The 14,606-nt window shown below is 36.2% G+C and overlaps 2 protein-coding genes across 4 annotated transcripts; both read right to left on the reverse strand.

The window, feature by feature from the left end:
* Positions 1 to 415: 415 nt before the first annotated feature.
* LOC149216138 (uncharacterized) lies at positions 416 to 12,060 on the reverse strand. Of its 3 annotated transcripts, none has more exons than XM_089391144.1 (4): positions 11,532 to 12,059; positions 1,019 to 1,105; positions 833 to 925; positions 416 to 660 (listed from the first exon to the last, which is right to left on the reverse strand). In XM_089391144.1, exons 1-4 carry the CDS (start codon positions 11,673 to 11,675, stop codon positions 463 to 465), a joined length of 522 nt encoding a protein of 173 aa, XP_089247270.1. In that variant the 5' UTR covers positions 11,676 to 12,059; the 3' UTR covers positions 416 to 462. The 3 variants fall into 3 exon arrangements, with proteins under 3 accessions (XP_089247270.1, XP_089247272.1, XP_089247273.1); XM_089391146.1 differs by lacking the exon at positions 11,532 to 12,059 and adding an exon at positions 1,208 to 1,513; XM_089391147.1 differs by lacking the exon at positions 1,019 to 1,105 and having other exon boundaries at positions 11,532 to 12,060.
* On the reverse strand, positions 11,692 to 12,567 carry LOC149216139 (pentatricopeptide repeat-containing protein At3g22690-like). The gene is made up of 2 exons (XM_089389838.1): positions 12,133 to 12,567; positions 11,692 to 11,949 (listed from the first exon to the last, which is right to left on the reverse strand). Exons 1-2 carry the CDS (start codon positions 12,565 to 12,567, stop codon positions 11,692 to 11,694), a joined length of 693 nt encoding a protein of 230 aa, XP_089245964.1.
* Positions 12,568 to 14,606: the final 2,039 nt, after the last annotated feature.

The raw sequence follows: 14,606 nt of genomic DNA on the forward strand, positions 1-14,606 counted from the left end.
GCATTTGACTTCTTATATAGAGTATATTTTTCTTTACATATATGACCCCCTTTATAGATTCATAGTGAAATATATGATAGTTTCTAAATATCGTTAAAGTAGATATCACAATTCAAAATCATTTGTAAAGAAATTTAAGAGAAATTGACTACATCCATCCAAAAAAATAACAATGTGTCATTAACAATTTTCAAAACATGTATAAAATAGCAACATAATACTAATAAAATCAGTATTATTTTTAATCAAAACAAGTAAAATTCAAATATGATTAACAAATCAAAATATTTCATGAATATCGTTATTCTACGATAAATTAACAACATACATAAATCAAACTCATCGTATGATTACAAAATCAAAATGTCTCATTGATATAGGGTAAATTCACAACACCCATCTAAACATAACAATGTCATTCTACACAATAATTTCTTCATAAAAAACAATGCATGTGCATGCCTAGCTACCACCACCAAGATCATCCTCATGATCATCTTGACCATCCTCATTACTCTGATCCACATCATCACCAACACCGCAACTATCATCATCATCTCCTCCTTCACCACCATCATCCTCATCCTCATCCTCATCATCTCCTGATATATGTTGAACATAATTTGGATCATCGTCTTGGCAATCATTACCTATAGCATTCTGACAAAAAAAATCAATATTACATGTTAGTATTAATTACATAACACAACGCATGTTTTTGTTATACAATGTTAACCATAAAATGAGGTAAGATATAATATCTAATAGTACTAAAAAATAAAATGAAAATATGGTTTAAAAGTATATTGTAAATCCAACTAAAATTACATACCATAGAGTCCATCCAAACAACAAATTCAACCCATCTCTTTTGCTGCAGCACCTCCTTTTCCAAATGATTTGGAGGTCTTCCATATTTTAGTTCCTATCAATCAGTAAATAGGGAGAAATTAGATAACAATGACTTTCTTCTAGTACAAAATTTATTAAAAAAATATCACATGTTTAATATACTTACAAAGGTTGTTATCAGTGCTTTTAAACCTTTCTGGCCACTACGATGAGTGACTTTTGTCTTGGTTAACCTCGCCTTGGATGCCTTGTCCTTAAACATAAACCAATTCAATTTATTTTCACACAAATACATGTCTAAGATACTTATAAGTATTAATACATTCTAAATAATGTTTAATGAAAAATTCAATACCTGAATGCTCTCATTGCCGGCTTTTCTTTGTGCATCCAACTTCTCATATGATTTTACAAGTTCTTTCCATACTTTAAAAGGTATGTCAATAGGTCTTTGTTTCAGTCTTTGATCTTGAGGCATTTTTTTAATTTTTCTTGTTTGGTTAAAAATTTTGGTTAAAAAAAACCGAACAAGTAATTCACATCAATGGCATGGGGACTCTATGGATATGTGTAAAAAAATGGCTATAAAGAAAACATCCAAAAAACATATGAGCTCTCCCTTTGATGGTCACTTGGGGCATATGGCTGGAAAGGAACAACTCCATTTTTTAAAATCAAGGACAATCCTTTCTCAAATTCCTTCCTAATATTTGCTCCAAATGTCTTAAAATGAAAAACAAAATTCAAACGTCATCCTTAAACATCTCCCTTAAATATAACGTTGGACCATAAATTCTTCATTTTTATTGTTATCGGCTCTGGAATGATTTTTCTATATGCAATTATATAATTAAATATGTGTGCACTAATGAAAAAACATTGAGTTTCATTTTTCATAATCACAAACAATGAAAAAAGAATCACACGTAACTAGCATCATTTTGGAAATTTTATATTTATTAAAAATCTTTAACATGTTTTCCTCCCATATCTCATAAAAAGGTGTGAAATTTTTTATATACTCTCCAATAAGCACTACAACAAAACCAGCGATTTGGAGGTTTTACACTAAGTTTTTCAACATCGAGCTTACTAGGGCTTGCACCACCGGGGTTATTAGTAAGAATCTCATGAGGTTTGCATAGCCATGATTATTAGAATCAAAATAGTAGGATTTGCACTAAAAAACAGTTCATAGTGCTTTCCTGCTGGGGAGAAAATCACAAGTTCAACTTCTGCAGTGCAGAGCACCGAGAGCTCGTAAGCTTTCTTCAGCAATCCACCTACGTTTGGAAAATGTAGCCTGCCTGCTGGCGATGTTCTCAATCCTCTTCCTCTGCATCTTTCCCCTCACTATTCTTGTATGTCCTCTTTCGTTTTTCCCTCCAAACAAACCCTCTCAAATTGAGAAAGCAAAACAAATCACTCGATGAGAATCCGAATCCAATTATCGCTTCTAACAATAACCCAATACGATACCAGAAGTGATTACACAAAACCTCATTGACTCTTCATTTGTTTGGAAAAGAGCCAAGCATAAAATTCTGACGAGGGTTTCCGTCTCAAGTCTGGCTCACAGGACGTCGCTTAGTCAATTGCGAAAAAAGTTTTCCACCTGCCTGTCACATACGGTTTGTCACACTATATATTAAAATAAGGTTGATCATACTAACAATAAGGTTGTATAGTGTAAAAGGAGGGCTCTCCTGACTTCATTTGGTTGGTTTATAGAAAAGATTGCTGGAATGTGTAATGTGAATGCTCTGCTAACTGTTTTTTAAGCATTTGGAAGTATTAAAACCCCCTAGGATAATTAATGTAAGACCTGTTAATTAATGTGTAAAGATGGCTATTGTCCTTGGGCTACCTTAGCTGTTCGTGTTTAGTGATCTGTGGTATTATGACTCCTCAAGTCACTATTAAACCATGAGAACCATGCCCAGGCAGACTAGTGTGACATTGTGGATGAGAACCAAAACTAGACTCCTATAACCTCCTTTTTCATCCTTTAAATTGCAGAATTAACTGACTGTTCTAGTAATCGTTCTTGAGCACCTGAAGATGTGCACCCTAAATAATAAGAATACTACCTTGTAACATATGAATAGTCCATCCTGTGCATGTAGGATATGCACATGAGGTCCAATAAAATCACTAACCAGAATACCAGGTGTTATTAAAGCCTCTACAGGTTGATATATATGAATGTTACAGTGTGCAAGAGTATGATTCAATTCCATACGAAAATACAAAACATCTGATAGGATTTCCTTATACCTCATAGGCAAACAACCATTGTCCCTTCTATAGATGAGCAGAATAAGTGCTTGGTTCTCTACACTAAATAAAGACAAAGTATAGTACTTATTGCTGACAAAATAGGATTTAAATCGCGGTTCAATTGCTTGACATTCAGCTGGTCACAGAATTGTAGAGTGCATAATCATAAGTGATGTTGCGAGCCTCATTGCTCGAAGTCTAAGTGTCTTGCGAGCCATAATCACAGCCATGTATGGAATATCTTGTGATTATGGCATTTTATGAGGTCAATTCTTGTGAAGACATTTCAGTTTATAATAAATTTTGAACCTCAACAGAGTTTTGGCAAGACCTGGCTGAGCTAGGACATCAACAACACAGCTGATATGAATGACATAATCTAGCCTCAAGAGGGAGCCTCTTTTGTTTCATCACTCTAACAATCTATGAAGTGGTGGAAAGCATAACAACTTCCCCTTGAATATGACACCTAAACTGAGTACAAATCCTAAATGATACAGCCTTTGGTGCATGTCTCTCAAAGTATCGATATTTCAAATGTTGAAAGCTCTTGTGCCCATTTGATATGCATTCGATTGCAGTTCCCCTGAAGAAAGAATCTTATAAAGGTGAGGCCATGGCCAATATGTTAGCCATATCCATTGGAGTTGCCATTGCTTGACAACTTTAGTGTGATCAGTCCCACCATGATTCACATGGGCTTCTACTCAACACTGGCTGTTGCTATTGTAAGAGTCTTCAAGCTCGTTGAACCCATAGTATTGATAAGTGTATTCTTTGGGTCTCTGGTTTTCAAATTCTGCCTATGTTTTCCTCTCAGTATCATTATTTCAAATGCTGAAAGCTCTAATTCCCATTGCTGTGTATTTGATTGTGGTTTCCCTGAAGAAAGAAGCTTATAAAGGTGAGCCCGAGGCCAATATGTTGGCCATATCCATTGGAGTTACTATTTCAACTTATGGGGAGGCCAAGATGAATGCATGGGAGGTGATTCTCCAGTTAAGTGCAGTTGCATGTGAGACTACCCAATTGGTTCTCATACAAATTCCACGAACATCAAAAGGGATTAAGTTGAATCCCATCACATCTTTGTTGCTCCTTGTTGCCTTGTTTTTCTCAGCACCCCCTGGGCCTTAGTAGAATACCCATTTCTGATAATCAGGGTCTCTTCCTTTGATTTGGATTACATGACATTTCTGCTTGTGCCTTGGCTCTTAATCTTGCAGTGTTTCTTCTGATAGGAAAGACTTTAGCCTTGACTATGAATGTTGCTGGTCTTGTCAAGGACTGGCTGCTCATAACATAATCTTTGTCTGTAATAAATGAAAAGGTTACAGTCATAAACTTGAGTGGGTGTGGACTGGCTTTTCTGGCTGTCTGTTACTATAATCATTTGAAACTTCAAGCTCTCAAGTCCAATGACAACCAACCAACGTACCTCAGCAGTGCAGCTGATGCCAATGATGAAGGAGAAGGTTTGATAATGACGAGTGGGAGATTCTCAATCAGAGATTCAGAACTAGTAGAGAAAAATCAAACTCAAGCTTCAGGATTAGGTATTTAGATCATTAATATTGTCTTGTGCTAGAGATTACTGTTCTTGCATTGGCTCCTCTATGCCCAGATCTATTTGCAGGGAACAGGCCAGTCATTCACAGTGAAGAAGATAATGACAAGATTAGTGTATAATGATGGACATGATGGTGCCATGGTGCCAACCTAAATCTCAAGTAAGGAGACATCTGTTCATCAATTTGTCAAGAAGCATGGCCTACAATTCAATTGCTCTAAGCCTATCACTTCTTCCACCTGTCAAATAAATTGTTTCCTGTTTGTTTAGTTGACTATGGTTCTAATAAATATACTATTGTTTGATGTAAAAAGACAAAACAAAACAAAAAATATGGAAAGTTGTGACTCCATTTTCTAACTACAAATTGAAATCGGATTACCATAGTGACCACCTCTGCTTATTGGAATCAAAAAGGGGGTGGGTTATGCACAATCCTCCGTATCATTTTCTATTACCAGAGATAATTAAAGCCACCCTAAACTCAAGTCTTAACTATGCTGATAGGGTGTTTGGGGAGGGGGATCCCTTACCAACCCACTATAATCTGCACAAAAGCATCCTAAGAACATATGCAAAATGCTCTCCTATCATCTAATGTCCAAGCAAGGAAACTCTTGAAAATATTATCTCTGCTCTGCTGAATGTAGGGCTAGTCTAATAGGTGGAAGGTGCCATACTCTGGAGCTGGTTTACCCCTAATGGGTGGAAGGTGCCATACTCTGGATCAGTCTGGAGCTGGTTTACCCCTAATGGGTGGAAGGTGCCATACTCTGGATCTGTCTGGAGCTGGTTTACCCCTAATGGGTGGAAGGTGCCATACTTTGGATCTGCAAAGTATCTGTCTGGAGCTGGTCCATAACTCGCTCTGATTATGTATGGCCTAGTCTAATAGGTGGAAGGTGTCATACTCTGGATCAGTCTGGAGCTGATTTACCCCTAATGGGTGGAAGGCGCCATACTCTGGATCTGTCTGGAGCTGGTCGATAACTCGGTCTGATTATGTATGATCTGTAACCTAATATGGCACAACCCCGAACAGGCATCAAAGATGTTGATTGACCACCAAGGCAGAAGGTTGAGGTGAGATCCCATCTAAAGTTGGAAGGAAAGAAACTATGGATAAAATCTTGGCTGCTCCTCTGAATCCGGGGTAGAATAACAGTTAGGAAGTACCCTGTGTAAATGATGAAACAACATAGAAATGCTCCCTTAGTGCTTCCAGATGTATACCAATTAATGAGCATTCAAGTGTTATTTCAAATATGAATCAAATTTGAAACAATGTCAAAATTTTCCAAAATTCAAGAGAGCAGTCCTGTAAATGAAATCAAAGTTTAGATTCCAACATACAATGGTTAAACTAGTGCCAAATAAACACATTAATGATGTTCAGATATGACAGAAAGACACCAGCACCAAAGCACAAGACTATGTATGTAAAACAATGCATCCACAATAATAATAATAAAAAATAAAAATAAAAAATAGAAGATATATACTAGTTCCAAAACAAGAAAGTTTACATAACAATGATGCAAATAAACCCCAAAGTTTGATCATTCAGGACGTTAGCATGATCTCAAGAATTCTGTAGTAAAAGCTAGTACTTGAACTCCTAGTAACAGAAGATAGAACCAGTGTGATGCTAGTATTATTCAGTGGATGTTTGGGCTGTTATCAGCACTGATTTAGTTTTGGATATACCTGAGATATCAGTCATGCAAAAATTTTCAAAAAGGAAACGTTTTGACAGAGCAGAGTGTGATCTGGTTGCAGAGTAGCAAACCTTGTTCATAAATTCCAAAGGGCAGAGAGATAGGCTTGTTCATGCGTTAATGTGAGTCTTTAGAAGATGTATCAAGCTATAAAATACCAAACCCATCATGAATACTTGCAGATTAGAATAATGTGATCTCAAACTCCAGACATCGAACTTCAATAACATAGATCATTCCAATTATATTAGTCAAATTGTTCATCTTGTTTTGGCATGACTCTGTCCTTGGAGATGTTCTCTGTTGCTAGATTTATCAGAATGATTGCAAGAAAGCAATGGAAACAGGTTAAAAATTAAACTGTTTATGCAGTCAATTGTTCCATCATGAAAGTGACTTGGAAGGCGTGGATCTCATGCATTTGAATGTTATGATGAGCAATAAATGATTATTATGCCATTTGTGTGTTTTATCTCTCATAAACAGATTCAGATCTGAAAAGAATTAGATTTGTAGCCCTGAACGTCAAGCAATTAGGGCAGAAATTATTCAACTTGCCAAGCAAGTTGTTCACCTTGATTTAGGGTCGACGCTTCTGTAATGTGTAGATCAAGAAAATGGTGCAACACTTACCCTAAATCCTTAGTATGTGAACTTACACAGGAACTAATGGAAATTTCAAGCCTCCTGCAAACAATTCTGCCTAAGGATAACGCAAATGACAAAAAGGTAATTTGTATCAACAGGATGACCAATGTCAAATATTTTTTTTTGGGAAGATTAGAAAACAGCCAGTCATGATTTTGGCAAAACTGAAAAATCAGTTGCCAGTCAGAAGATGCATATATTTTTGCCTAATTAATATATACATTTTTTTTCTTTGAAAAAAAAAAAAAAAAAAAGTCAAATATTATGTAGAATATTACAAGAAGGAACATAGGTTATCAATAAATGGATTCCAGCTATAACTGTGAAAAAAATTATTAACCTCGGAACCATTCTGCAATCACAAGAAATTAACATAAAAGCCACTTATCCCTGCCTGATAAATAAAATAAAATAAAAAAAATTAAGAAAAATCTCATCCAAGACTTTCACAATGAACTCTGGGAGCAAGAGTAAATCAAATTGAAATTGACCAGCCTCTGCTTTTTTCAATCTTAGAGGAAGTACTAAAGAATTTACAAACCGTTTCTCTGTTTTAAACATCTTATACACTCCAAGATAATTGAAAATTATTCCATTTAACCTGGGATATAGATCAGGACAGACCAATCCTGTAAAATACAATAGCAGTAGATTGAATAAACCATTAACTTGGGGAGGATGAAAAGAATATTTAGTTCCACAGAATTCTATAGAAAGAATAGGAAGTTCCACAAAATTGTAAAATAGAATTCATGGAATGCTAGATGACCAGTCTACAAATCACTTTTATTTGGCTTAGTTTATTTATTAGTGAAAAGCAACCTTAACTCAGCTGCAAACAATTGTATCTTAGGCAACTACTCTCGATGGTCAGTCCAAATGGTGAATAGAATTCATACTTGCAATGTTCAGAAAGGTTCAAATCTCATGGGGATTATACTGGCCTTGACTCATGAGGACTTCTCACTCTATTCAATGAAGCAAAATAACTTGAGACAACTGCAAGCAACTAACTTGTTTCTGCCTTTCTGGAAAAAGTAATTGAACTCGAATTGTACCACCTTGCTGCAGCAAACACACAGTTAGAAAGCTATGTCGCACTGGCTTTGGGACAGGGGGTAGCAGGGATGGTGGGTAAGTTTCCGGAACCACCAGAGTGCACCCCCAAATTTTTCAGGGGACAAAAAGTTGGAGATGGCAATAATATATAAATTATTTTATATATTATAATAATAATAGTAATAGTAATCATAAATATTTAAAATTTTGAAAATAATAAAATATTAAATATAATAATAATAATATTTTTTTCTTAATTCACCACGATAAATATAAAACATTTAAATAAATAAATTCCAATTGCAAATAAGAAACACTGTGAATAAGAATTTAAATAAATTCAAAGAGAAAATTTAAATAGATCCCAAAAGCCGTCGTTGATGCCCACCCCCCTGACACTGATAAAGATTATAAATACAGTCAGGGATAAGAATTGCAGAGGAATAGCAAGTATTGACTGAGAGTATGATGCACTGGAGTCTGTGAGTGCCAGCACCGTAGAAAGGAATTGCTGAGAACAATTTTAGAATGATATGCTGAGATGACAGGTAGGATTTAGAAAATTAGAAGCAGGTAGGATTTAGACTTCAGGCAGGTGCAGGGATGGATTTAGGTTATATATATCTATATATATAGATATAATCTTGAACTGTCAGTAGGTTCAAGGGTCAGTTGACTGTCCCAGATATTTTTGTGAGGGACGGATTGGGAATGCCCTAGAAGTTCCCATGTCTCCCATGATGCCCCCAGCTATTCTGGGACATTCCCAAGCCATTTTTAAGTCCCCAAAACACTGGAATGCAGGGTACAAGGGATTTGTCATCAGGCACATGTTGACTCTCCATGCAACATAGTTGGAAAGTAAGAGAGATATGGGAGACACGAGTTGAAAAAAAAAAAAATTTAAAAAAAAGAGACTGAAGTACAAGTTAATTACAAAAATGTAGATGAAAGTAAGAATGACCAAAAATTCTTTCAGTACGAATGACCAAAAACACTCCAGTGGTATTTCATTAAAGAACATAAGTTTATTATTTTGAATCCTGACTGTCTTCTCCCATATAATCAACTTCTAAAAGGTTAAAAATTCCTCTAATGTTTAGCAAACAGACAAGTTGCTGAGTCGAGAGAACAAAGGAAGGCAAGTAGCATCTGTCTCCCTCTCAACCCTGCACATCCTACCCCGCACCTAGAATGGTTTCACTTACTGTAGAGGAGATTCTGTAGCACATAAACAAAAAACTTAAGAGCCACCCTTATTGTCTTTAGCATAAACACTCTCAATAACGAAAAAGATTTGACTTTGTGTTTAAAATGGCAAATGCATGATGTAGAAGTAGTTTTAGATAAGCTAACTCTAGCTGCTTAGTACTTACTAGATTAGGAATCACTGCCACAGGTTATTCATGGATATAAATTTTAAGATAATGTGTTGGATAGCAAAAGGTTAGAATATGATTTTTATTAGTATATTTGTTGTACTTTGAACTGCAGCATTTTGCTTGGAACTAGATACAACTTACGCTTAATTAATTAAGATAAGCTAACTATAGCTGATTAGTAGAATGGGGACGACTTTCAGTGGTTGTTAATAGTAAATTAAAAGTTGGATGAAAAAGTATTAGAATGAAACTTTTATAAGTTTAGGTTTGTTGTACTTTGAGCTGCAATATTTACTCAGAACTGAATAAAACTTATGCCTGATTAACAGCACATGCAACAAAATATTCAATATGAACATATAAGGGTTTAAACCAGGAATTTCAAGTAAGGAGATGTTAAAGTCCTCTTTTTTTTTGAAATATGTAAAGCAATGAAAAATATAGCACATACTCAGAATCAACAGGGGAAACCATTATTATCCTCATTTTGTTACAAGTTGTATTTTAATAAAATCTTAATTACCCCAAAAATCAAAGCATGCAGCATGAAACAATATTGAAGACGACTGTGCTGAGATATTATCTAAACAACACTGTTGAATGAAAAGAGATTCAAACTTCCTAATGCCAATCATTTTCTGGGAATGGAACCTAAGCAACATTAAGCTAATTAAGACTCAAAATTTCTGTATTTAAATTTCATAGACAATTTAATTCCTCTAGAGCAGATGGCTTCTCATTGACTTGAAGTGTTTTGAGCTGTATTTTTCACTCAATTTAGGTTCAGCGAGTCATACGATTAGCCCTTGTCACATGCCAGCCAGAGGTCACAAGTTCAAACTGTGCAGAATCAGCAATTGCAAAAGTAAACCTCTCAACGAGCCACTCAGTTCTGCACTTCAACATGTTACATAACACACAAAAGTTCTCGCATTATCTAGAAGCGTGATGATTCATGTTTACAGCCCTAAATTTGATCAACTTAGCAAATCGTTAACAACAAAGACTCAACGAGAACCCTTTTAACATAATGCTACAATTCATTTGAAGGTAAAGCTCAACCTACATGCATAAAACTTCAAATAACATAACAATCAACCCTCAACATAGCATGATAGCCCTTTACACATGCCAACCATAGGTGACGAGATCAAGCCCTGGGGTCACCGATTGCCAAAGGCAACATCTCAATGACCTAACAAGTTATGTTCTTTCCGCCACTGTGATCAAAAACTTCTAGGATTTTCTATCTAGCGACTTCATTGATTATCTGTGAAGTTAAGACAGGCTATCCTGATATTTGAACTTTTACCCATAGAAATTAATCTTTCATTCGAAAGGAACACTTCAGTGATTATCTATGAACTTAGGACAGGCTGTCATGATATTTTAGTTTCACACACGGCCATAGAGTTTTGCTTTTAAATGAATACCTCATTGATTATCTCTAAAGTTAGGACAGGCCGTTGTGATATTGGAAGTTTTAAGCATCGAACCGCGCTTTGCTTTTAAAGAAATTGAAATGCTACGTCGGAAGTGATTGTTATCGGGTTTACAGATCCAGTGTAAAAAACATTGGGATTAAATGTTAGAAGTCTAGGATGTAGTGATTTCATGCACTATATTTTTTTAAGTTAGGACGGGCTTAATAAACCTCTAGAATTGTCTAGATGATTAAATCATCGCCTAAATTCGATCTGCATAACTCGAAGAAAACCGTTTTGGGCAAAAGAAAATGCAATTCATTTTAAGGCAAAGCTCAACTTCCATGCTTGAAACCTGAAATATCATAACCTGTCCTAACTTTACAATTTATCAAAGAAATCACTACATTCTGAACTCATCAAGAGAACTAACGCTTCGCATTTCATTTTTGAAAATCATTCGTCACAGGCTATCTCTAAAACGCAACAAGAACCTCTTTATCGCGAATTCTTTTAAAGGAAAAAGCTCAATTTTCTTGAAAATATAAATAACGCAATAGCATGCCCTAACTTGAAAAATGATCCATGAAATCGGTACCTGGGAAGCTTGAACGAGCTCGTCCAGGGAAGCCGGAGGTGGCAGCTGCTGCTGCTTCTGGCTGTGATAGACCGCGCCCAGTTTCTCTTTAACTCCATGTTTGCTGAGTGAAAACCCTCGCAGCTTCCTCAGAGAAGACTTCATTTTCGCTACAGAGATTTTATGCTTCAGAAACAAAACCTCGAATCACCGTCTTAAAATGCAGAAAACCCCCCCGTCCTGAATCTGTCCGAACTCCATTACGCAAACCTCGCAATAGCCCCTCTGAAACGGTCAAGACATTATTGAGGGTCTTGGTATGAACGGGCATGCTGAAAATGCTCTTGGGCTCTTTTCTCAAATGGAGCACAGTGGCGTGAAGCCAACCTACATCACATTCGTGGGTGTTTTGACTGCATGCAGTCATGCCACAACATCTCTGTCAAGACATTTTGTCAAACAATAGACGTGCCATTTCAATACTTGCACATTTCGAATAGAGATCTGTGAGGGAGGTATCTACAAAGATGTTGATCTCAATCTCATTTCTAATCATGTAACTATGCACACACTTACCTCGTTGAAGAGCTTCGACCTATGTACATGCTCAGAGAACACTAACCATAGTAACGGGACCCGGTACCACCTCCTCTAGCAGCATTTGATGGAAAAGCGTCAATGCCTCATAGGCATGTCCATTCTGAGAATATCCAACAATCATAGAGTTCCATGACACCAAATCTCTCTCACACATTTTGTTAAACACTTGGCATGCGTTCTCTATACTTCCACATTTTGCATATAGAGCAAGAAGGGCGTTCCCCACAAATAGATTGCAATCCAATCCGGCTCTTATTATAAAATGATGAACCTTCATCCCCTTCAGAATAAAGGGAAGAATGAGTTCATCGGGCTGTATGCCTTTCTGCCGCATTTGGGAATAGAGTAGGAGGGCTTCCTCACAGGGTCCATTCATGGTGTACCCTCTGATGGGCACATTCCATAAAACATAGTCCCGTTTAGGGGAATTTTTAAAAACCAGTCGTGCATAATTCATGCGGTCGACTTTGTATAGAGGTTTATTAGTTTGCTTAGCAAGAAAATATTTCCATGAAACCCAAATCTGAATATGTGTGTACAAGCTTGCAAATATGAAGTCACACCTTCGTAAGTATCAATAACGACATTTGGCTTCTGTGTCTGTTTCTGTTTGTCAGTGGTTTTGCATTTAATGGTAGTGGAAGCTACAGTTGGGCTACGACAATGGATGAGATAATTGCAAAGCCATTAAGTTAAGTAATTTGCAAAGCCATTAAGTTAAGTAATGACCTTGGCTAACCCAAATATTTAATTAGAATTTAAGCTCAAACATAACATTAGAAATGAAACCTTCACTCTAGATCTAAGGATATAGGGGTCAACATTGGATATTGGATACAAGACAAGGTGATCAAATGTATCTCTTGGACTAGCATTTTTTACAAAGGAATACAAATTTTAATGCTTATATTAACATGTATGTATAATATAATAATGAAATAGTCACTCTTTAGTTCATGGATAAAAGTGTTGGTGTGGAAGGAAATCTCGAGGGATGTGTCACTATAGTCATAAAAATTTCATTTATTGTGGCACATGGAGAACTTATTAATTGGGTGTAGCTTTAAAAATGGATAGGAGTGTTATCCTCCCCACCTAACTGCAATTCCTACAAATGACATATTTAGTGATTAATGAGTATATTGTTGTAATAATTTTGAACCCTGTGTTAAGAAATCCCTATGCAATCCAATTTAACTTATGTACCATCCTCAAAATGAGGAGAAGTCATTTGTGGGTTTCCTTAGAATGTGTATTTCAAGGAAGAATGTGTACTTTGTCGATATGTTGAAAGGTTTTACGGTCTTTGTGTTTTAGTGTACCATGTCATGTTTGGCATTGAGCGTTGGGTGTGTTGGAAGCCAACTCTTGGTAAACTCAAATACACTTGTCCTAAGGAGGGAGTTGGGGTTTTAAGGTTCTCTGGTTGTAAAAGCTTTCAAAGTCAATGTTTTTCATCCTCTTCTTGCATATTGCAGCCTCAAGGCCATTTGATGAGTTGGTGGTCATGCTTAAGGTTTTCATCCTATTCTTGCATTGTGCTTAAGGTTGATTGGTACCTTGTTCCATGAATTATGATCAACTTTGGGTCCTCTTTCAGTAGACACCTCCTAGCCACAGTATTAAAGGCAACATATTGGTTTCCTTTACTAATTTTAGCTTGTAATAAATTTAGATGTAATGGTTGTCACACGCGTTCATATACAACTACCTCATAACAAAGCTAACACAAGCACTTCTACCCATGCCTACATCACATCACAGAGGAGGAATCAATCAATATTATTCAATATCCTGCATTCGAGTATCCCTCCTTTGAGGATTCAATCCAACATTTATGGAGATCAGGTCATCCATTTACAATAACTAGCTTTGCCATATAGCATGTTCATATTCCTATTGTCATGGCCGAAAGTACCACCGACATATATCTTATCCAATACGAATAAATAATTAGAACGCCTCAATGGATGCTCGAACCATAGGCTCTACCGTTTCAAAACAAAATCATTTATCATACATAATCAATAATCCGTCTGCCACAGTTGCATGACACGTTAACATGTGTATCTTAGGGATTATGCACAATTAATCAGAAGCGCAACATTGGATGCATAGCACAAATAACTTGTACCATAGTTTATACAGTCGAGCCTTAACCACAATTAACAAATTTGCATAGCGGCTCAAGCACGACTATTCACTATCTTAACAAAAGACAGGTTAACACCAATTCTACATAAGATCCACATACTGTGACTGTAATTAGAATTTCATTTATGTGCATCCATAAAATCATCTCATTAACGCCACATGCAGTGCATTTAAAACTCAAGCAAATTCTCTCATATGCTAAGGAATTTATAACATAGAGGGTAAGAAACCAACATACAGAACAATCCACGCAAGTGAGTCAAACTAGATCAAAAGAGAGAACGACACTTGGAAAACAGAGCACCGCTACCCAACCTAGAAATGACTCTTCAGTTCACCACC

Source organism: Pinus tabuliformis, chromosome 1_1 (assembly GCF_031772625.1).
Source record: "Pinus tabuliformis cultivar Carrire ecotype Pingquan chromosome 1_1, CPIR1, whole genome shotgun sequence".
NCBI lineage: Eukaryota > Viridiplantae > Streptophyta > Pinopsida > Pinales > Pinaceae > Pinus > Pinus tabuliformis.